The 27,376-nt window shown below is 39.1% G+C and overlaps 1 protein-coding gene across 2 annotated transcripts in view; it reads right to left on the reverse strand.

Moving 5' to 3' along the window:
• Positions 1-27,376, reverse strand: part of LOC119120476 (A disintegrin and metalloproteinase with thrombospondin motifs 7) — a 53,758-nt gene that overhangs the window by 8,103 nt on the left and 18,279 nt on the right. For both annotated transcript variants that reach the window (XM_037247384.1, XM_037247385.1), the window contains exons 8-19: positions 27,173-27,316; positions 21,094-21,238; positions 13,119-13,211; positions 12,387-12,532; positions 11,310-11,479; positions 11,094-11,227; positions 9,589-9,709; positions 8,686-8,930; positions 5,462-5,603; positions 4,811-4,937; positions 3,591-3,804; positions 134-1,765 (exon numbers count right to left, since the gene is read on the reverse strand). In XM_037247384.1, the coding sequence (XP_037103279.1) occupies positions 134-1,765; positions 3,591-3,804; positions 4,811-4,937; positions 5,462-5,603; positions 8,686-8,930; positions 9,589-9,709; positions 11,094-11,227; positions 11,310-11,479; positions 12,387-12,532; positions 13,119-13,211; positions 21,094-21,238; positions 27,173-27,316 (3,313 nt within the window). The remainder of the gene's footprint in view (positions 1-133; positions 1,766-3,590; positions 3,805-4,810; positions 4,938-5,461; positions 5,604-8,685; positions 8,931-9,588; positions 9,710-11,093; positions 11,228-11,309; positions 11,480-12,386; positions 12,533-13,118; positions 13,212-21,093; positions 21,239-27,172; positions 27,317-27,376) is intronic.

Below are 27,376 nucleotides of genomic sequence, written 5' to 3' on the forward strand. Positions count from 1 at the left end.
GAATCATGTTAAATGATTTCTTTCACTTAAATGTCTGCAGGCAACAAATTCAAACAAGGAAAAAAAGTGAGACAGCCGCTTATGTTCCTCTGCTATAATGCAACAAGAGTGGAATTGATTCACAAAGACTTACAGAACTCCAGTTGCCGGTGACCCAAAAAGCTGCAACTTGTGTGGCGGCTGGTGTATGTTCGGATGTTGTGTGAGGAAGTGTCCAAAGATACGACTGTTGGGTTGGTGAGATATCCCTCATTGTTTTTTGTGTGGCGATAAGTTGAGTGGCTGCAGTGGTCAACATTGGGGCAACGTGTGAAGAGTCAGGATCCTTCATAATACCAGATATTACAATCGGGGGAGTTGAAATTTGATTGTAGTCGTAGTCATCAAATGGAAGTTCTAATGTGTACAAAGAGGAATCTGCTTCAGGCCTTTCAGGAGAGGCTTCTGTTAGAGTTTGTTCCGTTGTTGCTGGCTGAAAATCATCTGGGGGAGGCTGAGTGTATCCTTCCTGGTTCGTAGGCGGCTGGAATTGTGTTCCAGCAGACAACATGGTGTCATCGGGGGCCTTTTGATTACCTGACATGTACAGATCTGGGAAAGAGAGAGGAGTGGAACTGTCAGAGGGAGGCAGTGAGGTCATACTGAGGCCACTGCCAGACAAGCTGGAATCATCATTAATGGTAACCAAGTCTGGACTGAGATGGGTTGGATGCACATTTTCCAATCTAAGATCAGGTGAAAATGTTCTGGATTCACTGGTAGCTTGTGTACGATCTAATTCGGAATTTCCTACATTTCCTGGCAGTGAGGATTCTAAAACCTTAAGGGTAGTAAACTGTGGCATAGTGTAAGTTTGGTGCAATTTTAAATCGTCCTCTCTTCGGGTGTTCGCTGTCAATGTGACAGTGTGACTGCTCTCAGCGTGTATTCGAGGAACCGAAGCAGCGTGTGATGGAGTGAATTCCCCAGAGTGATTCTCTTCCTCTGTGGAATTGTGGTTATTTTTAACATCTTCTATATCTTGCTCCATGTTTTTACTCTGTGTGGGCTCCCTGGTAGTGTCATCCAGAGGGGGGCTTGTGTTATTGTTTTCAGACCACGGGGGATCTTCTTCTCCATCTTTTCGGAATGAATGTCCCGGTGGTGGCCGAGTGATGGAGACAGGCAGAAGATAATCCTCAGCAAGGTAATCGTCAAAACCTCCAGAGTGCTTTTGAGCGTCTTCTCCATCCTCAGGGTTTCCGTTGTCCTTCAGGTTGTTTTTAGTAATGCTGTGTGTTTCTGCAGGTTCCGAAGAATGACTTGTGTCCTTCACACGGTCAGTTGGTTCTTCCTCATAGAAAAAATCTATTTCGCCACTCTCGTTCGATAAGTCTTCATGGAAATTGATGAAGTTGTAGTCATAGTAAAAGTCATCCACTTTAGGAGCATTGTCTTCACTTTCTATCTTATTGTGATAATGAAAGTCCTCAAAAATGTTATTCAGGTCATTTGGATCATCGTTTTTTAACTGGACTTTGGCGGGACTGTACTTCGGAGGCAGTTTGGCCACAGGTATGAAGTTAATTTCATTCAACACGTCTTCACTTGTCCATCCACTTCCAGATGAGTCATTGTCACCGAAATTATCCACGATTTGTGGACAGTCCTGAATCGAACAGGTACTAAGAGAGATGGGCTTCTGTTGCAGGTTGCAGTCAACGCCAGTGTTTCTGGAGCAGGTAACGTTACGCCGACGTAGTCCTCTTCCACACGTTAGTGAACACTGCATGGACAAGGCGATGACAGATTCCATTAGTTCAATCTCTCACTGTGACAGCGACTTTGACAAAGTGAAAGCATGCAACGCCTACTTGCAATTCTATGACTGGCAACATTTACTTGCACTATATTTACAAAGCTGATCTCCACTCAAACACCCATTTTAATGCATTTTTGTGCTATTTGATGAAATTAAAATGTTATAAAAACACTTTTGGGACATAATATATCATGTATGAATGTCCATGCTCAGGATTATACATATGCCTATTGAAATCCCTGCGATTGGCTGGTGACCAGTTCAGGGTATACCTGCCGACTGCCAAAAGACAGCTGGGATAGGCTCCAGCACGCCCACAACCCTCGTGAGGATAAGCGGTTCAGATGATGAATGAATGAAATCCGAGCTATAAAAATACTTCATGACAAAAAAGAAATCCCATGTTAAATCTAAAATGTGAAAGTTACGATTGACACTGGAAAAAAAATGGCTGGTCAAGACCTCCATGTGAGTCCAAATGATCATATAATTAAAAATTGTGCAAAATGGAATGATTTTCGAAAAGTATTTGGGGCAAGTCGAAACATTCTTTTCCTAAACTGGGGGAAATTTTGAACAGCTCCAAACACTACCTCCTTTTGGCACAAAAATCTTCAAGCATCTGCTAGAAAGCTGACAACTTAGAAGTTGCAGCATGGTGAGCACAACTGACTTTTTTTGAGGGGGAGGGACTCAAGGCTCCCAATAAAAATGTTTACATGCAATAATTATTATTATTATTCAAGTCCTGTAATTTCTTTAAACTTTTCTTGATATAATGTATGTCAGAAAAAAAACACGTGTGCTGAATCCACTGTGAAATATTATCAACTGTAAAAATAAAGTCCAAGGCCAAGTTCACCTTTCCAACGCTGTGAGTTGGATTTATGCAAACTGAGATGTGTTAAAAAAAGTTCAAGACCTAATTTCCCAAAAGATGTACGTATTTCACTCAATAAAATATGATCTTCTCCTTTAATGTGAGCCAAACGATTAACCAGCTGCCGTGTTTGCTTCATTAGCTGCAGGCGAGGTTGTGTCAGGTCAATTCGGGGTACATCACCATGACAACAAATGTGCTCATCATGCCCAAAGCATCGGACAGTCCCTATCACCTGATAGGTATGGATTTATCACTACATGATATGAGAGAGAGAGAGAATTCAATTTGTCAAGTGCAAGATTAAAAGAAAAAAGGAAAAATAATTGAAAAAAATATGTGTGTTAATGTAAATTAACTACAATCTTTAAACAACTGACAGATGCACAGCAATAAATAAATAAATAAATAAATTTAACATGAAGCCTGAAGCTTTATGTATTAATAGACAAAGACTATAATTATAGTTACTTTTATTTGCAGTAGTTTCATAAATGTAAGCTATAGTTTCAGTTGTTTTTTTTAATCGAGTTTTAGTTACTTTGTTAGTTTTCATTAATGATAACTGTGCCTTTGTCTGAATTTTTCTTCAAGTTAATGGGGTCGTCAAGGGACCTGTTTTAAAGATGTGGAGGGCATCACGGTTGTCGTGACAATGGAACTGTGGAGGATCACAAAAGAATCTTTTCTGGCCACCATGTGTTTGGGGAGAAAATAGGAAGTAGAAGTGGTAAATAGTAAAATTATTATCCGATAGGCTTTCAACACAATAGATTTAAACCCGGAACTAAACAACAACAAAAAAAACAAGCATGAAATCCCGCACATAAAAACGATATTGAATTATAACGCTGAGAATATTTCTCCTTCAATGTTTATATTAACAGTTGTAATCCAGGCCACACTCACCTTTGACCAACTGCCAGTGGTCCAATCGGCCGGGCATGGGATCTCTGTGTTACAGGACAAAACGGACTCGGGTTTTGGGATGTGTTCACACTCACTGGGCGGGAGGGCTTTCTGATCTTCCACGCTGACGGCTTGTATGCACAGCACTGTTCTTTTAGTCACACCAGAGCTCCCACAGCTTGCAGAGCATTTCTGCCACTCACCCACCCACCATCTGCACTCAGAGACACAGATTTAGTTGAATTGTGACATAATTGTGATGGTCACTGTCAAATTTCACAGTAGACCCCAGAGACAATGACTCAAGCATTTGACCTTTTAGAGCAAACAACTGCATGTGTGCGTACATGCGTGGCTTAATGTATCAATGCAAACACGCACACACACGCACTTCTAACCTGCTTTGCGGCACGATCGGCGATTAAAGATGATGGATGGAATTGTTATTGATTAGTCCAAGTCTCATAATTCATGAGTCAGATTCTGATTCTGATATATTTTATATTTGAAGGGGCAAGCAAGACATTAAGAAGTGGAGCAGAGGAGAGAGGCATGAGATAATAATAATAACATATGAAATATATAATATATTTTCGGGGGATTTAGTTTGAGGGGGCACAACATTTATTTGAGACTGGCTCTAAATATTACTCATTAGCACGTGTTTGTTAAGAAACTAAGAACTGCAAACGTCATCAGTAGTTGGCCGAACAAGAACCTGCTGTTGTTTTTTATTCAACATGTACTTTTATGCAAGAAATAACCAACTATTGAGTGAAGTGTCAGCTGAATGTGTATACTTGACCCAATCTTGCAACTTTTCATAATATGTGCGATTTAAAGTTCAACAAGTGTTCTTAAGAGTGAAAAAAAAATTCAAAGCGATTCTACTTCTCTCCAATGCTCTTTCCTCTTCAAAGTCACTTTTTCTTTCAGTTGAAATGTTTTATGACGCATTAAAAATGATCTTTCTTGTCTGTTGCTATTGGAAGTAAAATAGGAATTTAAAAGAGAACTGACAATACTGAGTGCAGAGTACTGTGGTTTTCTGACTAAAAAAAAAAAAAAGGACTTCTACCAACTCTTTATGGTACTATGTACTTGATTATATAACCTTGAGTTCAATTATAAGAGTCAATGATGCCGACCTTGAACAAAATGTCATTACAGGCAAATTGCATCTATGGCTCTTGTTGCAAGTAAGGTCTCATCAAACTCACATAGCTGGACAAGGCTCCTTGTTACAGGTGGTTTGGTTGTCGTCAGGTCGGGTTAAAGGGTCACATGATGACTCATCCACTATTCCGTTGGTTCTTTCAACACAGTGAAAAATTTGCCTCTGAACACCTGCAATGATCACGAAATGAGAGGTTTTGCGCCAGGAAACATGCACCATCTATTTTCAATGCACCAGAAGAGCCTGGTGAGCTATTGAAAGTCGTCAAAGACAAATCTCATTTACATTGTTTTGTACACATTTACCTTGTTTTTGTGTGACTCGGTAAAACAATGTACATGTGGCAAAAAAAGGAAAAAATGAGTTTCACTTTGAGTCACTGAAAACGAGAGCTAGCCTGCGAAGTAATGCAGAAGAGACTGAAAATATGCAAGTCTGCTGAGACGCACACACTTCTCAATAGATCCAAACCATTGTTATGTACCATGTACACTTTCCAGCAAAATGACAAAAGGTGGCCTGAAAAGCCTTGATGGTTGCTACGCCCAGACAGCACCCTCTTTATCCTTGAGGTATTTTATTGAAAGCATGTACAGTCATTTTTGTAGAATACCAAGGGACAGTTTGGAGTTGGAAAAACATGCATAAAAGGTTTTTTCTTTAATTTGCAACTCAACAAACAAGTGGCCCCTACCTTCTCCACAGGTGGCACTACATTCACTCCATGATCCACACTTCCAGAAGAAAATTGAGGCTGAGCCGTTATTGTCCTCAGAAACATTTTGACTGATTGTGTATTCGTAGCGCACTCCTGGATTGGTCTCTTGAAAGAGGAGCTACAAAAAAGTCCAACAAACACTTTGTGTGAGGCAAAATCATCTGAATCAATTAAGAGAGCAGCATCATTAAATTTGTGACTCAGTATTTTGTTGAAATATTATGAACTTAGAAAACAGCTGAAATATTTGTTCTTGAAATGTCAGTCAAGTCAACCAAATGATGATTTGTGATTATTTAGAAAATATAATGTTACATTTTTATGTGACATCTAATTATTAAAAACGTAACGGAACACCTTTTGGGTTTAGGATTTTCCAAGTGCCAAAGAAAACTTTCAAAAGTTTAGGCAAATCCAAATCTGAGAAATATGAAACGCATGAAAGAATTGCATTTGTATTCCGCCCCCAGGGTCAATACTTTGAAGTATACTTTCTAAGCAATTACTGCTGCACATCTTCTGCATCTCTGGGGTACTTGCAGATCTGGACATTGATGTTTTTTGCCTATTGTTCTTTGCAAAGAAGCTCCATCGAAGTCAGATTGGACAGAGAACTTTTGAAAGCAGCAATTTTCAAGTCTAGGCACAGCAGGTCAATGGGATTTATGTCTGCACTTTGATTGAATCATTCCAACGCAAAAAAAAAAAAAAAAAAAATCTAAATCAGGGGTCACCAACCTTAAATACTCAAAGAACCATTGGGACACAAAAAATAATTCACTGGGAGTTACAAAAGCCTTTTTTTCCTTGTAAAAAGAGTCTAACACAACACAGCAACAATTTTTATTCCTATTGGGGGGTGGCTGCATCGGCAAAAATGTGTGTTGCTTTTATAAAATCAAAAAGCTGTGCGACAGAATGCACAATCCTATTTATTTTTAGAACAGAAACATTTTCAACTCTGTACAAAGATGCAGATGTTTTCTTTCAAATAAAACAGTCAATGTCTATTGATTTGAGTTCTCTTCATATTGATGAAACCTAAACGACCCAAAAATTCTGTTTCTTTGTCCCATCGACAAGTACAAGTAAATATGTAATGATGGCCGACACGTACGCGCAGTAGCAGATGGACTTTTACGCATCGAAAACCAATGGGGAGGGGGGGGGGGGCTTTGACGGAAAACAAATGCCCATCTGCCTCTTTTGATGCAACACACACATCCCCAGATGCGTTCAATAATGTGGCGCTTGTAGTCAGTTTTCAGCTTCAGTTAAAACGTAATATTTCGCTTAACTGTGTCAAAAAGATCTTTGCGAAATAATCGCTAATTGGGATATATTTTATCTGGTTAATGTGATTTAGTTTTTTGCTTGAACCTCAATGAATATGAATGTTGGCACCCAAGATTTTATTTATGAGTTTAAGTGAGCAATGCTTGTATTTCATATAATTAATGTAGAGCATATCAATCAATTTTTCTTGATAAAATTTTCTTCTCTTGGATTCATCCATGGCTTACCTACCGGCAGCCTAACAGCTCACACATCTGTCTGATCCATATTTTGAGAGGCAAAATAACAATAATAATGTTTTGTTAAAATGTGACAAAATGTTAAATAGAAAATGGGACTTCTTCCGCCTTTCTTTCAATGTTGCCTTTCTTCTTGCAGTGCTTCCATAAAGGCAGTGGCGTGCACGACTTAGAATTGTCTCGTGGATAGATAGTGCCATTTGAGCTGTTGATTTCTGCAGCTCTTCAGTGACATTGGGCGTCTTAGGTGCTTCTCTAACCAATGCTCTCCTCTCCCGCTGTCATTTTAAGTGGGCGGTCATGTCTTGGCAATTTTGCAGTTTTGCCATACAAATGGGTGGGTCTTGAGACGATACAATTTTTGTTTTTGTCTTTTTTTTTTCTTTAAAATAACGTAACCATGCTTTAAGCATGTCCACAACTTTACTCCTGGCTTGTCAGTTGAGTTCCTTGGACTTCATGATTCTGTTGTTCCCTAACAAAAGTCTTTACACTGATTGACTAATTAGGTGACTTCTGAGTGCAGTGGATTATATTTTGAGGTATCATAGTGCAAGGAGCAAAATAGAAATGCACATGATACTTCTAAAATTTACATTATATTCACTAAACTTTTGAAAAGCCTTATTTTAATTCTGCTTTAGTATGTGCTAACTTGGTCTCTCACATAATATCAACTAAATATATTGATACAGGCAGATCTGTCGTGACTATCAAGAATCCTCACTACAAGTGTAAAGACATATTTTTGTCATTAAATGTATTCATAAAGTAACAGCAGTACAATAAAATGTTATGGAACGAAAAACAAGTTCTGCTATGGAGAATAGCAATATGTTTGGGGTCATTGCTCTAAATTTGAGATCCCCCTTTGTAGTTGTCAAAAAGTATGCCGCCAAAGAAATACAGCCACTATTATGCTAGAAAAATTTACCTTTCAGTGTCAGCAGCCGACGGAATTGCTGTTCGTCACCCTTTGATTATTATTATTATCATTATTGCCAACATGAGCACGCCAATTTAGGCTTGTACGTATGTGGCTCACATTCAAGTCTTTCCACGTGTCCGCCATTCCCTCTAATTTTCTCATTTCCAGTTAATCTACATTTTCATTGATGATTTTTTTGAAAATATCAAATGCGTGCCTTTGATAGTGCTAAAAGCATATTTGGAACTATTTTTGATAAGAGCAAAAACCTCGTTGTTCAAGTAGCGAGGCAGACTACACTAATGCACTGTTTTTTGAAATAGATTTGCTGGTGGTCAAGAGATAAGGTGCTTGTTTGAGGGCAAGGCTTGAGGTCTGCTTTTCAGATCAGAAGAGGATGCCTTATAATCAGATGCCTTTTCATCTACCATAAAAAAAAAACTTTCCTTAGAAGTCATCTTATGTAGAAAGTGAGCAAAAAACGAGCACAGGCAGCACAGAGAAATGTTTAAGAAACATGACTACAGCAAGATTATGTTACATTCTTAAAGCTTTTCAAAGATTAGAAAATTGTCTCCTATAGTCATCTCAGTACAATCTAAAACAAACTGAAGAAATGTAACATGTTGATATTTGTGATATCTTAAATAGACTGGCCCCAAACTCACCCATGCAACCACAACTGTATCGACAAGTATCATTGAAAATAAAACACTGAATATCATGATCAATCGCACCTGAATCCATAGTGGTTCCAAGGTGGGTCCAGGCGAGGTCAGGTTCTCTAGATGTCCAGTGCGTTCATATGTAAACACAGCCCCGGCTGCCTTGTACTCGCCATTCCACTGTATAGTCCAGCCGCCATTCAGATAATACTTGTTGGGGCCGTCACCTCTGAGCGCTAAGAAATTCCCAGCTTCAGCCATCTCCTCAATTCTGATGTCCCACGATCCCTCTGGGATGAGTCCAATGTCCACATAACCTTGATGACAAAGCATTTAATTTAAATGACAATGCTTGTGAAATCACAGTTCATGCATACATTATGAAACAGGATATAAGTGTAAGGAATACAATTCGGAAAAGGCTTATTAGCATTAAACAATTTTAAATGTATGGCCCTTTTCAATCGGGTATACATTCGTGGGCTGGCAAATCTTCACCATACAATGAAATACCTTTTGACAAAGGCATAATGAGTGCTGGCCGGCGTGATGGATTGTCATTATAAAAACAATTGTGTACATCAATCTGGTTTGTAAAAAATGGACTGCAAACGAAAGACTTGTTTCTTCCTTATTACTGATAAGACTTTAATGATTCAATCCATCAAAACACAACAAACGAGAGCCAAGCGTAACGTAGTTTTTTAGCACAAGACAGTGACAATGTTGTGCCCTTTTGAAAAACACAGTCAGTAATACTGCTCTTTCCATATGCTCTTCACAAACCAAGCATCATTTTAAAGGGAGCTTAAAAAGGGCTTCCAACAGACTTTTGCGGCAAGAATGATTGCCGAAACAATCGATAATGTGGTCAATTCCGAGTTGAAAAGCACTTATAGTAATAACATTCTTTCCAATTGTAATTAACTCAGTCGAGAAATCGGTTGCAATTGCGACAACTTGTGAGAAACATACCAAGTCCTTCGCTCTTCTCAAACGTTTTCCTCACAGTTGCACAGGTGGAGCCATTACCAAGACACACTCCGCATCGATCCTCGACCGCACTTGACTCAATCACGTAGTCACAGCCAACATTCTGTGATAGGTATGCAAGAGCACTTAACACTAAACGTGGGCTCCACTAATAGCACAACAATGGCAGTCAAAAACAATAACCTCAAAACATCATACTGAATAGATGGTTGAATAAGTTTTAGGTGCAATGTCAGATGGATGGATGAATGCAAACGCTGTGAATTTATGTTTGGAAGGATAATCACAACTGAAGACATGCATGCACAACTTTACACAATCGACATAACGGGCTGCAAGTTTGAAAGCCTTCCTAAAATTGATTTTTTGAATTAAATGAATTATTTTATTTGACTTAATTCATAATAAACTCGATTTATTTCCAGTTGTTCATACACAGCAGGTTAAGCTATGCTCATGTAATCCTGATCAAGGAGCTTACACGGTCTGACCGTTGTCATGTGTTGTACGGGTAAAAAAGGCATTTTTTGTAGCACAAACAAATATAATTTATTATTATTATTATTATTATTATTATTATTATTATTATTATTATGTGGCATAGGTAACTAAAAGAATTGGTAGAATGGGTAATCATTTAAACCAGACAGCTAAAGGTATTGGGTAATGTGAAAGGTATTTTTCAGGAGAACTTTTCAATAGAAACTCTTGTGCAGAATGGGTACTAATTTAATCAGGTATTTTGGCATGGAATGGTAACATTTTTCCAAGTTTGTAATAACGGGTGTTATCAAGATGAATGTGTTCGCCTTTTTAGCAAGTACTATTAAATGGAAATTTTTTGAATTCTCACGGTGAATAATGAAGGTTGGCTAATAGTTGTTTTTTGCAATTACAAATTTGAGAAGTTTTTATTTGTAAATGACAAACACACGGTGCCGTAAGTGAATGTAATTATATTTACTTGGCTTTGATTTAAATCAACAATTTAAATTGGGCCACATGTTGGGTTCAATCAATGTTTGTCTGTGTGGCCGGAAATTGACTTGCAACCTGGACACCGTGTGTGGGGTACAGGCCCAAAGTCATCTCCGCCCCTAAGAAAGACGAGCACTATAGAAAAATGGATTACCAGATAGTAACCTTGTTGCTATGATAGAAAAATCATGAAAAAATCAATGTCGGCCAAAAATGTCACAAAATGTCATGAAATCTGGAGTCTAATCCATATCCAAAGAGTATATCAGGAAATGGCATTTCGGCCTCGATTGTCAAGTGGATGTTATCTTGTAAATGATGGCCACAGCATTTTGAATAACATGCAATGCAAAATGTCAAATGCATAACACTTGCCTGTAGGGGCGATGTAGCACATTCAGCATTTCACCAAACACACAAAAGGAATACAGTACGTAGTACTGTATATACCCGTGGTTTAAATTAATTGAACAAATATTCTCTTTGAAATGTATTAAACATACTGCTACCTTACAAATGCCGTTGATGCACATGTCTCCGCTTTTGTTGCCTTCGAAGCATGGTGTACCGTCAGTGACGGCATCAAGCATCTTTTCAGAGAAGTCTTCATTGAGCGGACGGCAGTGGAGTTCGCAGGGACTGACTGAAGCAGAACATAGACGGGCAAGTGTGAGACATAGCGGGACTGTGACATTGTCAACTTGAATCATAATCGGATCACTCACCTCTGCTTATGACTGCCACCCACTTGTAGAATTTGCCCTTGTAGAGTGCACTGTTAAAGTGACTGCATTGCATATCTCGAAAAGTGGGCACGTTGTGAGGACATGGTGTTGTTTTACAGATGCGATACCGCTGTCTTTCTCCCAGGCAGTACTTGCCTCTGTTCCTGGGACTGAAGGACAATGTTGTTAGGATCGAAAGACTTAATTGATATGGATTTCAGTGCTTCCCTTAACATAGTCGTGATCCTGGTGTGAGGAAAGAGAATTCACATGTGCGTAACTGCTGCCATTTGCACACTCTCTGGTCTTGAATTGTTCCCGGGCAGAAAATTACACAATGGAATATTATTTCCCATCTGAGCAAAATTACTTAGCAGGAGGGTGGGGGTTGGGGTGATATGGAAACAATTGCTTTGTGTTTGTTTTGATGTTAACAATAAATACAGTAAACACACTGAATATAAATATTTTGACACTTGAATCCCTGGTGTGTATTTGTAGAACTTGGTATTACTTCAACCTCACACAGCTTGCCACGCAAACTGGTGTATGTATGCCGGTGTGCGAATGTTTGGTGGTGGCCGGAGGGGCCATGGGCACACACAGACAGCCGCGCTGCTGTCAGCCTACCCCAGGGCAGCTGTGGTTACATAAATAGTTTACCACCAACAGAGTGTGAATGAGTGAGCGAATAAATAATGCATCGACTGTGAGTGCTTTCAGTATATAGACTTCTGTAAAACGTCCAATTTAAATCCAATGATTTATTTATTGTTTTTATAAATGAACAAATGTCTGGCTTATTAAAAACGTTTAGGGAACATATGCTGTCTGGGGCAATTTTGGATTATTTTTCCAGTGCACTGGTTAGCACAGTTCAGAGGGTGCGGGTTCGATCAGAGTTTGGTTCACACAAAAGGCTCACCTTATTAAAAGGTTGGTCTTTGAGAAAATTAAAGGTTTATAAGTGTGAAAATACGGTAATTTGACTGTGCGGTGTAACTAATGAAATGCATGATTAGTACGAGTATATAAACTTGGGTTAAAACTTATTGCATAAAAAAAAAAAAAACTTACACTGGGTCATCACAGTCCCTCTGTGCACTCTCAACTCCTGCCCCACATGACCTTGAACAGGCTGACCACTCACTCCACATAGCCCAGCCTCCGTTGACACTGTCAGGGTAATGTCCAGCTTTGATACACTGCCCACTGAAACACCACTGGCAAGAAAATAAGAGTGAGTAAATCAACACTTGCTGTTCATTTGTAAATGTTGTACCGTAATTTTGGTAATAATAATAATATAATAAAAATAATAATAATAATAATCATTTAATTTTATTTGTAAATAAAATGTAGATTATATTTTCCAAGTCAATGAGAAACATTTCATTTCGGTGAAGACTTTTTTGCATTAATTTTATTTCCGTATCACATCTAAAAAAAATACAGTTTTCATCGGTGTATGGTAGAGTTAAAAACACATCCCATATTTGTCAATAAAATATGTCCTGTAAGTCATGTCATACTGTACATCTAATAATTTTTAGGCTTTTTCTTCAATATTAGTGGGTAGTTTTATAAACGTAAAAAGTAGTATTATTCAAAGGCATTTTTATTTCATTTCAATTTTTGTTGGTCCCCCAAACTAAAATAACCTTGCTTCGAACCAAAAGATTCCATATTTTTCGAGAAAAAGTAGAAAACAGGATGATTATAGTCTTGGATTTTTCTTTTTATATTTTATTTTGTTTAATTGATACTACAATAACATAAACATCTTAAGTGATGAAACAGAAGACTCACCTTATCTTGGCCACAACTGGTTCCATCTACAGCCCCATCCAGCTTGGAGTGGCACGTTGCTCCCACCGTACACCACAGTGTGCCACACACATTCTTAAAAAGACAAAAACATTTGTTTGACTTTTCAAACATCCAGCTGTGGGTTACGCCAAGTCTCACGCACAAGCAAGGAAGATGTATGGTAACTGTCAAAGCAACGGGGTCACACACATTCAGTGCAAGATTTGTGCCTCGAGAAGCAGAATACATTTGTTCTTATTATGACGGTTCAGTGCTTTTCTTGACTGTGAGTAAGAGAACAAAGTGCACTCAAGTCATTGGTACAAAGTTGAGGGCCTAACACACAAATCCAACTGTGGATATTTCCCAGTAATCGGTAGAGAAAGAAAAGAGGAAATGTGTGCAACACAGTTACGTATAATTGGTTTTGACAAGTGATAACAAATAAAAGGTCAAATGTGCTTTTTATCGGAGAGTTTGCTTACTGAGAGCTCCATTCATCTTGCCTTGACATTTCTGCTGAATGGGTGAGGGTGAATATGACTTGTGGCCTATACAATGTAAATGTATTTCATTAATGTAAAATAATCAATGGTTAAAACAATTATTGTTTTATTATTATTAATCCAGTGAATTTACAATTAATTAATAAATGTGTACTTTCTATCCATAAATGATTGAGATGACCTGAAATCTAATTTCACAGAATAAAGAACAGGGACTGAACACCAAAAACTAACACAATTTTGATGAGAAAAATAATTGGAAATTAGCAAGCATTTTTGTCCAAATACACAGTGTGCAGTTTTATTAGTGCATATTTTGACTGTATGGATATTTTCATGCATATTTTCCAACTCCATGCTGTATAAGCATGACTACAAGCATATCAAGTGATGTGTTTTTGTGTTACGAGCAGATCAACACCCGATCACAGTGTGGATAATTATTAGGCAGATTGTTTTCCTCTGGAAAATGGGGCAGAAAAGATATTGTAAAAACTCTATTAGAGGGATGCAGCACTCTTGAAATTGCTAAACTATCGGGGCGTGATTACAGAACCATAAACATTTAATTGAAAATAGTCAACAATGTCACAAGAAACGGGTTAAGGGAAAATTAAATTAACTGCAAAAGATTTGAGAAGACTCAAACATGCAGCTACCGGGAACCTATTAACCTCCAGTGCTACCATATTTTGGATCTTCAATCAATCTGAAGTGCCCAGAAGTACCAGGTGTTTAATGCTCAGAGACATGGCCAAGGTACGGAAGACTGACACCTGATCATCACTGAACAAGACACACATGTTGAGACGTCAAGACTGGGCCAAGAAATATCAGAAGACAGATTTTACAAAGAGCTTATCGACTGATGAGTGACTCTTGACAGGCCAGCTGGATCCGTGGCTGGATCAGTAACAGCCTCAGAGCTCCACTTCAAATCAGACGCCAGCAAGGTGAAGGCGGGTTACTGGTATGGACTTAAAATTAACTCTAATTCATAATAACGGACTGCTACTTTTTCGAAGACATTTTCTTCAAACAGTGGTACAATAAAAAGTTTGTGTCTTTCAAGAGGACCATGATTTTTATGCAGGACAATATTCCATCGCACTTGGTAGCTCGCCGGTAAAGGCCTTAAACATGTGGCCCCCTTCTTCACCTGACCTGAATTCTATCGAGAACTTGTGGGCCCTTGCTAAATGGGAAATATACGCTAAAGGAAAACAGTACAATTATATGAACGATTTCTGGGAGGCTGTGGTAGTTGCTGCACAAAAAGTTAAATGTCAACAGATGAAGAAGCTGACAGACTCCATGGATGGAAGTTGGATAACTTATTAAAAAGAAGGGTGGCTATATTAGTCACTGGTTTTGTTGTTAATTTATCAATTTTGAGTTGTTTATTATTTTCACTTGAACTAATGAAAAGAAACAAGTGAGATGGGAAATTTTCCATTTTTACTTTAGTTGCATAATAATTGTGCACACTAATAGTACACACTAATAATTGTGCACACAGAAAATTTCCCAAGAAAGCCAGAATTCACTTTTACTCTCTTAAATATTTAGGTTTGGGGTTTATCAACATTTTGGTTGACCGAGAGCACTGAAGTTGATCCTCATGAAAAGAAAAAAAAAAATACAATTGGCCTTATGTCAGTGGAGCCAGATAAATCGGCTATACACTATTGGTGGTAATCAAATGAATTGTTAAATTATGGTTGATTGTGTGGGGCAAATTGTTGATTAATTATGCAATACGTAGTGCACCACTTAACTATACGTCAAGTCTTTTGTCAGGGGCACAGCTGGTGGGCAATCTGTCTTTCTAATCTCCACGCAATTTCACAGCCATTTAAAGTCAGTCAGTTTCATTTAATGTCTACAATATCAAAATCAAATCTCTTGTCTCTACACGAGAAACGATAAAAAGAACAGCACCAACAACAAACATATGCAAAGCAGCTAACAGATTAACAGCCAGGTCTAACGAGATAGTATGATTCAAATCCCGGATGGTATTGGGAATTAAAGAGTTTTTAAATATATTACATTTTTCCTTTGGTTCTTTGCAACGTTTATCCAGTTGATTAAAATTAAAATCAGTAAAAATCAAAATAAAACAAGAACGGAGTTAGTAAAGACAACTAAATTGTTTCTGTGCCTTCCCAATGACTTTTGAGGCGAGGTTCACTATTGTCTATAACTTACTTCATCCTTCGATGTTTAAATTACCATACCATATCGAGGTTAACATTCCCTCGAGGTTCTTAGAAGCAGTTTCCATAATATCCTTTTTCACGCTGAAGTAGTTGAGTTTGCAGAATAGATAAAGGTTACAAGATTTAAATATGTGCTCTGTGTTATCGCGAGAGGTAAAGTTGCTGTCTATGTAAATACTTACTTCTTACAGTACTTAATACTGTAAGATAAGAAAAACTGTTTACTACCGCTAGTGTGTCCCCTAATTGCAGGGGCTGCACTGGGTTCTTATCATAAATAACTCCTTAGTTTTCATGACATTAATCTCTAAGAAGCTTAAATCATAGCAGTTTTGGAGGCATAAATCTCTAAGAAGCTTAAATCATAGAAGTTCTGGAGAAAAGATACATGTGCTTTCTATGCTTCCCCTACCACAGAGTTATAATTTTTAATAAGGCAACCAAGGCCATATTGTCAGAGTACATAGAACAAACTTTTCCCGTGCCGCAATACATTATTAGTTGTATCAAGACAATAGTAATGGTGTCTCTTGTGGAGCACTTCAGTACAATGATATCAGATCGAGAATTATTGACAAGGACCTGTTGACGTCAGACTTCCATTTACTCCGATATCAGTTTCTGCAGGACAGTGTGAATCTAAAAGCTGTTGGAAGCCAGTCAAGGTGCCATACTATGTACTTTCCATACTTTTGTAGCTTTTCTATTTCACTTTTTTTGGGTCAGATTTGCATATCAGATGCCAGTAGTACATACTCTAACATCAAACACCAGCATACACGGGCTGAGAAGCAGATGGCAAAACCTGACTGGTTCATATTTATGAGGCAGACTCAATTGTCAACAAGGAGTCTAGAAGCAACCCGCCTTACACAGGCCACACGTTTTAATTGAACATATGTGGAATGTTTCTTCAACAGATGTCATACAACTTTGATGGGGTGATTTATGGGATTTCAATTTATGATTGATAATATTCCAATTCATTTATATTACTTGTACAAATCTGCTTTTGAAGCATATCCCAAGGTTTGGCCTCTGTTTTTTGCATTTTGTCTACCTAATCAGCATGTGGGGTAAGTTGTAACAAAGGACCGCGATATTTGAGTGATATTTTTAGAGAGGTTTCAATTGGGACCATTTATAGTAAACAAATGATATTTTTAGAGAGGTTTCAATTGGGACCATTTATCGTAAACAAATGTCTTTGGATTTAATCTTGAGATCTCAAACTAAAAAATTCAGCAAGTTAAAGGTCTTGAAGCAAAAAGAGTTGCAACCATACCCACTGTCCCCTACTCTTAATTCTAGCCATTTCTCTTCAACTTTTCATGCTCTTTAGCTCTTAGTTTGGACTCCTGTAAGAAGATCAATTTGCTTTTCCTTCATTTTGCCTAAAGTGCTTCATCTTGCTGTTCTATTGACATTATACCAAAAAAAACATCTTTTTTACCACCCATTGTCCTACCATATTTGCTACAACTGAACTTCATCACTCATCGGTTCCACTGCAAGGCCGTACATACCGTATTTTCCGGACTATAAGGCACACTGGACTATAAGGCGCACCTTCAATGAATGGCCCATTTTAAAACTTTGTCCTTATATAAGGCACTATAAGGCGCACCATTAATGCATCATGTCAGATTTTTAATCCAAATCAAATCATTCTCCATTTTATCTCTTTTATTTCAACTTCAGACGCAACAAATTACTTTATAATCACAAAATAATGATCCATAGTCTTTTTGATTCATGATTCATAGTCCTCAGCGGGTCACTTATGATTGATTTCATAACAATGCTTCGGGCCAGTTTAAGTTTAGGAATTTGGTCCATATATAAGGCGCACCGGACTATAAGGTGCACTGTCGGCTTTTGAGAAAATTTTAGGTTTTTAGGTGCACCTTATAGTCCGGAAAATACGGTACATGTCTTTCCCTTATTTCCCTTATTTGCATGCAGTCAATAACCCTTTTAGAACCCAAATATTTTTAAAAGCCATGTAAACGCACACAAAAACCTAAATAAGATGACCCCTTTTCTAACCGTAATATTATCAGCATGGATACGCTTTCGAGTTATGGTCTAGTTAGGAGGTATTGGTTCATGTTCTGTGCACCCCCTTGCTCTATCCACAAGGAATTTTGGTCTTTGTAGTAAAGGAAGAGCTTATATATGCAGCTTCTCTCTGAGTATCTTGCTTTGCTTCAGCATGCTCCTTTCTCGTCTTTATCACTGCAGGTGCATAATAATCATCAACATACATTTTCTTTCCGAGAAACCTTTCTTCTCACAGGCCTTTTTAATGAGTTCTTTGGAACAATCAATCGAGATGACTCATCGTCTGAGGGGGCAGGAGCCGAGCACTTTTGAAGCTCAGTTCAAATCTCGTCCGAAGTTCTCCCTAAGTACGGCTTCCACAAATGTCCTTTTGTGATCCCAGGTCGGTGAATATGATCTCTCCTGGCCTTCTCTTCATGGCGAGTGAGTTTCTCTTCCAAATTCTCCATTGTCTGGCGTGATAAACTCACATGTAACCTCCTCGTTGCCCGAGACACGCTCCTCCCCATTCGTTTTTTTTCTGACATCATCAATCCTGCCATTTGGCACTCGAAGGTCTTCTTGATTGCTGTAGAGACTGTCTGCTGTGACGTGTCTGAAATCTCTCATATCTGTCTGGATGGTCTCCAAATCAGCCATTTTCCTGTGTATCCTGGGTACTTGTACGCTTTTGTGCCTCTGTTAGCTTCATATACTCCAGCTCTGAATTTGAGTTTCCAGTTTTGCTTTTGGTTCTGCTTTATAACAGTCTATGCCCTTGATATTGCTGCCAAACTCTCAACTTTTATTTGGAGAGCAACGTTTCTATGCTGTCACCATGTTTGAACAGGATCCTGAGAGCAACAAGAATGAACTTTAAATGAATTTTTGTCTGTTATGACCGGACATGCATTTTTCAGGCTATGTATGTTTTACTGTCGATGTGTTTTACCTCAACCAGAGTCTGACAGTTTGGTTGTAAGTTCTTTAGGCACTATAGAGACGACCAGCTGAATGCAAGAGGATAATCATTTGTTAATAAATTTGGCTTCCTCGAACAATTTGTCCCCCATCCCCCACACCTCTGCAAAAGTGCTTAAGCCCCTGTGCTCCACTGCACACCATTGTGCCCTACGCATCACTACAAAGCATTCAGAGAAAGACAGATTTTCCCATTCCATCAAAAACAATATGAAGAAAACGTTAATCATGGATGGTTAGTTTCCCTCATATGAGAACTTTAGGATGTACTTGATGTACATATGTATATATTTTTCAAAGGTATCCTTCTCCCCTGTGCGTGCATTTGAACATCTTTTGAAATGTGGAAATTAAGCTCTTAAGTCATAAAACAAAAACACCTAGTAGAAAAACAACTACATTGTTGACCTGGAGGAACGCTGAGACAAATGTCAAACATTATCCCGACGTGAATGCATTAAGAAGAAGGGGGGAGGGTTAGGGTTAGGGGGGGGGGGGCTTTAAATGCATTTAACACATTTCATTTCATTCGGGCCTCAAGGATACATCCACATTTCAATTAGTCCTCTGCAAATGTATGAAACTTATTTGCAAACCTGTGTGTGTGTGTGTGTTTGTGTGTAAATGGGTAGCTTGCAGTAGGATTATTTGCATTACAATTACAATGTTTTCTTTGTAATTGTGGAAAATGTATTATAACTGTTATATACGTACGTCTATTAGCATTCTACACTAGCTTCAGCTTTGGTGTGGGGGCAGCATGTGAGGTCTGACATGCTGTGACAAATTTCATACTCATACACATCCACGCTCATATACACACACAAACACACACAGACGTGTGCATGTGTATGCGCGCACACACATTTTCTTTCAAAATCTGTTCCTCCACTTCATGGCCTTCACTTAAAATTATTGTATGTATGTATAGATGGATGAATGAATGGATGGATGGATGGATGGATGGATGGATGGATGGATGGATGGATGGATGGATGGATGGATGCGCTGCGTGTCCCGAGCCCGTAATATTATCAGTGACCCATCACACCCCCACCATGGACTGTTCTCCCTGCTGCCCTCTGGGAAGAGGTTTCGCAGCATCCGCTGCAGGTCCACCAGGTTCTGCAATAGTTTTTTCCCTGCTGTCGTCAGACTGTTGAACATTCAAACGTAGCATTCCTCTGCACACTTGTAAATACTGCTTTTGTCTCCTGCACTGTTTACATACTTTATCACTGCTGCACTTTGTACTTTATAATTATCTTATTTCATATTTTTATATAGAATGTCACTTCTTAACCAGCCGAAATGCCACTACATTGTTGAAAGCCGTATGCAACGAAATTTCGTTTTGTGTACACCTAGTGTTGACAAAATGACAATAAAGTTTGTCTAAGTCTAAAGTCTAGTCTAAGGATGTGCATGTGTATGTGAATGTAGGCGTGTGCTTGTGTACAAGCATGCCCATGTGTCTGTGGACTTTACAATCTGCTCAATCTCCCCAACTTGATGTACTGCACATATATTATTCATATCTGCACTTGGCTTGGCTAAACAGGAAACGAACATGAAAAGTCATTTCAAGATCAAATGAGTCCAATGTGCTTTTGTTGACAGAGCACTTACAAAACAAAAAAAATACACAAGTGAAGTAAAAACGAAAGAATCGATGCTTCTATGGGCCTGATCTTTAAAATGAACAAAAACTTGACTGCTCATGCAAACCAATTTGGAAGCCAATCTGCTGACCCAGTGCACCAATGACTGCATCTGCTAGAAGGCCATTATCACCCCACCATTCATCTTGCACTGGTGTACAAACTATTTAATTGTATGCTGTTTTAAACCTGAAAACGTCACAACTACAGCAAATATTTGAAAACCACTTCTATGTCAATTGAAAATAATCTCATAAAACCAATAAGGATGATAACCGTGTTCATGTGCTGCCTGACAAAATGTTCTTATACCGTACTCATTTTGTAAACCGAGGACATCACTAATAGTATTATAATAATAATAATAATAGTAATGTAATTAATATTTTTCCCCATTGCAAAAATCGAAACATGCACACTGAAATGTCGAATCTCAATCTAATTTGGGCCAGCAAACAAAAAATAAAACAGATCAAGTTTGAAAAAGAAAATGTAAAAGAGCACAGAACATAACAAAGAAAGTGTGAGTTGTGGTGCACGTGTTGTTGAAGGCTTGTCTTACATCCATGTCATCGCATAGCAGGGAGCCAGAGCCGTACTGCAACCGGCATTGGTGGGCAGCGCTGTACAGAACCCCAGGAAGCAGCGAGCCTTGTGAAATGGTATCCTTCGAAGGGGCATCATCAAGGCACCAACCCCATCCACGACTGAAATAGTAACACAACAAGCATTCTGGTCACGTCACACTTTTTCTTTTCAATTTGAAAGTCTGTCTTGCAGAATGCCAAGTTTGCAACTCTTTCGACCACTATAACTTGTACGACTCAACAACAAAACTAATCTTTCATTTTCAAGAGGGCAAGTAAAAATAATCACTCTTATGCCTGGGGATGTGGCTGTGTGCAGAATTAACCAGTAATAGTAGTATGTCCGGACACACGTGCCACCATTTGTAATAAAACTTCTGCTGTTGTAGGCTTTCCTTAACTTTACAGCACAAACCGTGGTCTGCTCAGAGCTTCCACTGCATCAGAGAGCTCCCTTAATGACATGGCATGAAAAGAAATAACAGTCGAGAGAAAATGCCCCGATGTCTTACCTTATTGGACAGCTCGAACCGAAAGAATGTAATATTGACATAATGTCTGGAATATAAACCAATAGAGAATAAGTCAAATACAGTTTTTTACAAAAAGTGACGTTGGACGGAGGTACAGAACTGATTGATTATAAAGTGGGACAATACGACTCAGTGGGATTACGATTCAATTTCAAAACTGATTTTCTGATTCAAATCGGATTTTGTTACACCCCTACTAACCAGTTTTGGAGGGACACCACAAGGTACACATTTCTCTAATAATGCCGAGCAGTTACTACGTACAGTAGAACCCTGGAACTCGACCGCCTCAGTACTCGACATACTCGATGCAAAATGTCAGGAAATCTTTGCCTCTGATCTCAAACAAAGCTTCGGAATCGAGTGCCTTGCCTTGCCTCATGGAAATGAGTTTCATCCCATCCTAATCTCGTTCAGAAAGACTGCCACTTGTGTACCACTTCCATTTCGGAGGTCAGCTAAATACATAAAAAACATAACATAAAAAAATAAAAAGACTGAACATTTGTTACCCCCACCTTTCCTTTCTAATATTGGATGATCTTCCTCCCATCTGCAACCTTTTAGCGTATACTGTCCTAATTCCATCCCGCCAGAATCCCGCAGTATTCCCGAAAAAAGGTCTTTAATTCCCAACGCAAACGATGCGGCGTTTTGGTGTTCATGATGGATGGCCTCTATGTCTGATCAGATAAATTCGTTCTATCTTTTTGGATCATGCGAGTGGCCACTTAACAAATCTGACACCAACCAGGCCCCGTGTGCTGTCACCAAGAGCATGGGAAAAGGGAGGAAGGTGAGACAAAAAGCGAAGAGGCAAGCGAAGACAGTTTGTGGCTTCATCACCAAGTGGAATTACCAATGTAAAATAAGAAGCTGTGGTATGGTAGTTTGCAGATCCAGAGCGTTCGGATGTACAGTATGTTCTGGAGAAACTCATTCCCTGCCTCACTTTTCCACCAGAAATTCATAATATACCGTTGTGTGTATATAATACATTCATCCGAAGGCCATTGCATTAATCCATTGCCACTTGATGTGCATGCATTTTTTCAATTCTAATAAAAAAACAAATTACAGTGCTAATATCTTCTACGCTGTCACCTCCAAACATACTTTATAATCTGAGGTCTTAACTGAATTGAATACATAATGAGTAAGATAATTGTATATAATTTCCCACAACTCTTCAGCATGAGCCGTGTGAATAAGCCTGATTCAAACCAGGAGCAATTAAAATGTTCTTCATGAGCGCCTCTGCCTCTTGACTGGATAGAATGCATTAAATGGAGGCTCATGCGGTTGATGACCTTACTCCACCACAAAGCCCGATGCCAACGAAATATGTATGCTACATTTGTATATCCACCTCAAAGCGAATGAACTGAATTTGCATGTTTAGGTTAATCATGTGTGTATCAGATTCAGATATTTTACACAAATATTCAAATTATTTGTTCTAGCATATCTTTTCCCTCTTTAAGTGTACTGCTTTTAGTATTTGGTGTCCATTTACTGGCTGCTCGTATTCAAAAGTTCTAAATACCGTACTTTCCACACCATATGGTACCTTTAATTTTCTCAAAAAACAAAGCCTTTTGTGTGGACCGAATTCCAAAATCTGTCGTCATATGTATGTATACCCGATGAACCAATCAGAGGACATCATTAAATTTTATGTAGATTGGGGTGGTAAACCAATTAGAGGATTGTATGCAATATGAGGATTACGTACCTCCACCATCATTGATAAATAAATACTCTCGGTTTGTGCAAAGCAAACAGCATTAGGACCCTCTAAAATGGCATCGACAATGAGGCACAATTCAAGCTTTCTGGAAAGCCAGGATCATTGCCGAACAGCAACGTGACAACGAGGGGACAATGACGAGATGGAACTTGAATGGCAAACTTGATTCGGCTACAGAAGATGCCACTGCATGTTTAGCTGCTCGTTCTGTCATTGTTAGCTTGTTGTTTTGGAACATGTGGAACACCTTTGTTCGGGCACACAAAAACTGATATAGGACCACACAGTGTGGACACATGAAGTGGACTAGACAAACCCAAACGTTGCCTGTGTCTCCGCCATGCAATATACATATAGTGCTGCTCGTCCTCGGGTAATATATCAAAAAACAGGCCTTGAATAGACTTCCTAATACTAAAGAAGTCTTCTCTGGTGAAAATAAGGAGAATGCTGAAGAATTGAAACGACAAAAAACTATGACAATACTAAAGAGCACGTTACCAAGGCGACCATCAATGGTGCCAAGCCTCAATTAACAATGTTTCCATTGCATTAAATCTTGACCTTTGATACAAATGGCAGTTTGTTTTCAGAACCACAGCAGATTTTGAAATTTTCTTAAAGGTCTTTGGTCTTGTTTGCTAGTTAAGAATAAACCAAATGATATGGTATATTACATAAGGTGTCCCGCATAGGCCATTTCTTGTTCCAGTTGAATGTATATTGGCTCCAAACTATTGCAAGTGATAAACAAAATTAATCTTTAAAGGAGGCCCAGGAGAACAACATCAAATAGCTAGCGCATATCTTAACATCTGTGACAAAATCTTGTCAGTACACTGTTCACCGCCCTAAACCCCCCAGTCTACTGTGGAACCAATTCAGAGTACTTGTTATCAGGACAATTAGCATACAATCAAAAACGACATACATATTATTGCTCTATCTTCTAATACCCCAGTTTTTATGTTGCTTGTATAATTCATGCACGTTATATTTGTTGTCTGGTGTGTGTTGCATGATTAAGAGTTACCATAGTGACCATATTAAAGCCTTGTTACTCTTGTTGTGGTGTTGGAGCTGCGAGCAAGGGTACAAATAAATACACAGCAGATTAGCGTTTCTTGTCAGAGCATTTTCTTAAACAGACCCCTTGCTGTTAAAAAGACACTTTGCATGATTTTGGAGTGGTTATAATGATGTCTTATGTCGCATTAATGTGTGTGTGGTACAGTTACAATGCACTAGATAGTTTGTTTCTAGTCATGTATAGTTGAATTATTATTAGCCTACTTTTGGTGGCGGGGAGTCTAGAATTTGCAACTACTATTGAGACTTCTGACACTTGTGATTTAATAGTGTTCAATGTATAGACCACCTCCATGCTAGTGATCACATCAATCCATGAGCCAGACGTAACTGAATTGTGAGCCAGTTGGCTTGCAACCCAGGAGATTTCCACTCATGTTTTGAAACCTCAGTTGTTGAAATTGAAGGTTAAAATGTAAAGGATTTTCAAGTTATGGATGTCAGATTATATGTATCTCGATAGAAATGTTTAAAACATGACAGATTCAGATACAGTCGCATTTAATTGAAGTACGTGTATTCGTACTTCTGCTCTCTCGCCTACCCCCGCCTCGAAACAGGGTTGGTGACGATGACTGACTTTGATGTCGCTGTCAAGATTGTGCACCAACTGACCTTGACAAGATCTGAGGTGGGCCGCGCTATGAAGATTTATGCAACTAGGCGGGGGAGTTGGGGGCCCATTTCACTCATGACGTGTTCCTGCTGCGCTTATCAAATGGACTTTCATGTTTTTCTAACTAATATTGTACAGCATTATATTAAGTTAAAATTGACTACTCAGCATCCATCCTACTAGGCATCCATGCTGCGCTTATCAAATGGACTTTCATGTTATTCTAACTAATATTGTATAATATTATATTATGTTGGCGGCGCACTGGGTAGCAAGTCCGCCTCACAGTTAGGAGGGTGCGGGTTCGATTCCACCTCCGGTCCTCCCTGTGTGGAGTTTGCATGTGCTCCCCGGACCTACGTGGGTTTTCTCCGGGCACTCCGGTTTTCTCCCACATCCCAAAAACATGCTTGGTAGGCCGATTGAGCACTCCAAATTGTCCCTAGGTGTGAGTGCGAGTGCAAATGGTTGTTTGTCTCTGTGTGCCCTGCGATTGGCTGGCAACTGGTTCAGGGTGTCCCCCGCCTACTGCCCGATGACGGCTGGGATAGGCTCTAGCACACCCGCGACCCCCGTGGGGACTAAGCGGTTCAGAAAATGGATGGATTATATTATGTTAAAAATTGCCTACTAGGCATCCATAGCAGGATGGTCGTCCTGGAAGGCGGAGTCCTCCCACTATGGCCTCTTCTCAGAATTTATCTTTTTTTTCCCCCCCCCAGATAGTTTTTTTTCCCAGTTTTTCCCTTGTCCCCCTAGGAGATGTCATTATTTCTCAACTGTGTGCATGCACTGGCAGAGCCAGAAGGGTGGCAAGTGCGACCCCGCTGAAGATGGCCCCGTTTACACATAGTACTGTACAGCACTGCTGGAGCATTTCCGAACAAAACTCCCAGCGCATCCTCGCTCAGCACAGGCGTGTGTGCTGCACTCTGGCTGTTCATTGGATGAGCTGACACACAGTTCCTTAAGCCTCCAAAATACAGCGCGGGTGGACAGAGTCACAAACAGCAGCGCCAGCAAAGAACCTTTAGATGCTGCTGGCATGTTCATTTTAAATTGGGAAATTAAAAGTAACTGCGGCATTGTAACTTAAAGACGCTGGACTGTCGAGCTTAGTTTTTATGTGGCTGTCGTGTTCAGCTGAGTGACTGCCGTCCATGGAAACCAGACAAGTGCATCAATCATGAAAACCTTTGTTTAAAGCACACAGATACAGTAGAATTACCACAAAATACGTTTTGATAAGTCCGTTTATATTATCAACGGACAATTTAGCAGCAATTCACTTCATTTTTAACATGGTGTTAGAATAACGTAAATGAAGTTCTACCACGTTTTGCTTTCTCTATGTGAGTTAACCAGACTTTTGAATAAGAAATAGGGAAGAATGAAGAGGAAAGGTGATATCTCCCATTTTTTCTAAAGAAACAGGGATCAAGTACCGAGCAGAAGCAAACAGATTCCAGCCCCAGTGTCAGCTGTGATAGTAATCAACTTGCAGGAGCTGGACAGAGAAGTCGAGGAGATGAACAAACACAAGAACCCAGCAGGTCAGAGCAGACACAGCAGACACAGCAAATCCAGATGGTATATTTTTTTAAATGCCATAAACTCTGTTTTATGCCAAACTGCTGTAAACTGTTACAAAACTTAATAAGATTTCCTAAAACAAACAATGCACTTTTGTAATTTTTGGGAGATTGTGCAGTTGAACATCAAACCTTTCATGGTAGTGTAGGCTGTATGCAAGTTTAAGTTCAGTTCTAGTTTGTACAGACTGTATCATTGCTATATAGTTTTGTATGTTATATGTTGTGCAACATGCACATTTTAAACAATTCAATTTTGTAGATTTTTGAGATCGTACAGTTGACCATCATCCCCCACCTCCACGTCCCCGGTCCGCATATGGCCACCACACCTTATGCAGTGCCCCCCCTTGGCCACCCTTTGCGACTTTTGTGATTAAGGGCTATGTAAATAATTTTGTTTTGACTTCACAACATTAAAAGAAAACTGCGGGATTAGTTGTGAATGCAGCTCATACATTGTGTGAAACTCACTCCAGGAAGCGTGTGATGTACTGCCGACTGCATCTGGACCACCTGGGCAGTAAGGTGCCATAGAGCAACTGCGGAGACATGATGAAAGGTTTTTTTCCAATGGGTTCACAGTCGTTACCATTGCCATCGTGTTGAATCCCAAAACTGTGGAGAAGCAAAATATCAAACATGAAGAAAATATATGGAAAGTACACATACATGACT

Source organism: Syngnathus acus, chromosome 3 (assembly GCF_901709675.1).
Source record: "Syngnathus acus chromosome 3, fSynAcu1.2, whole genome shotgun sequence".
NCBI classification, from domain to species: Eukaryota; Metazoa; Chordata; class Actinopteri; order Syngnathiformes; family Syngnathidae; genus Syngnathus; species Syngnathus acus.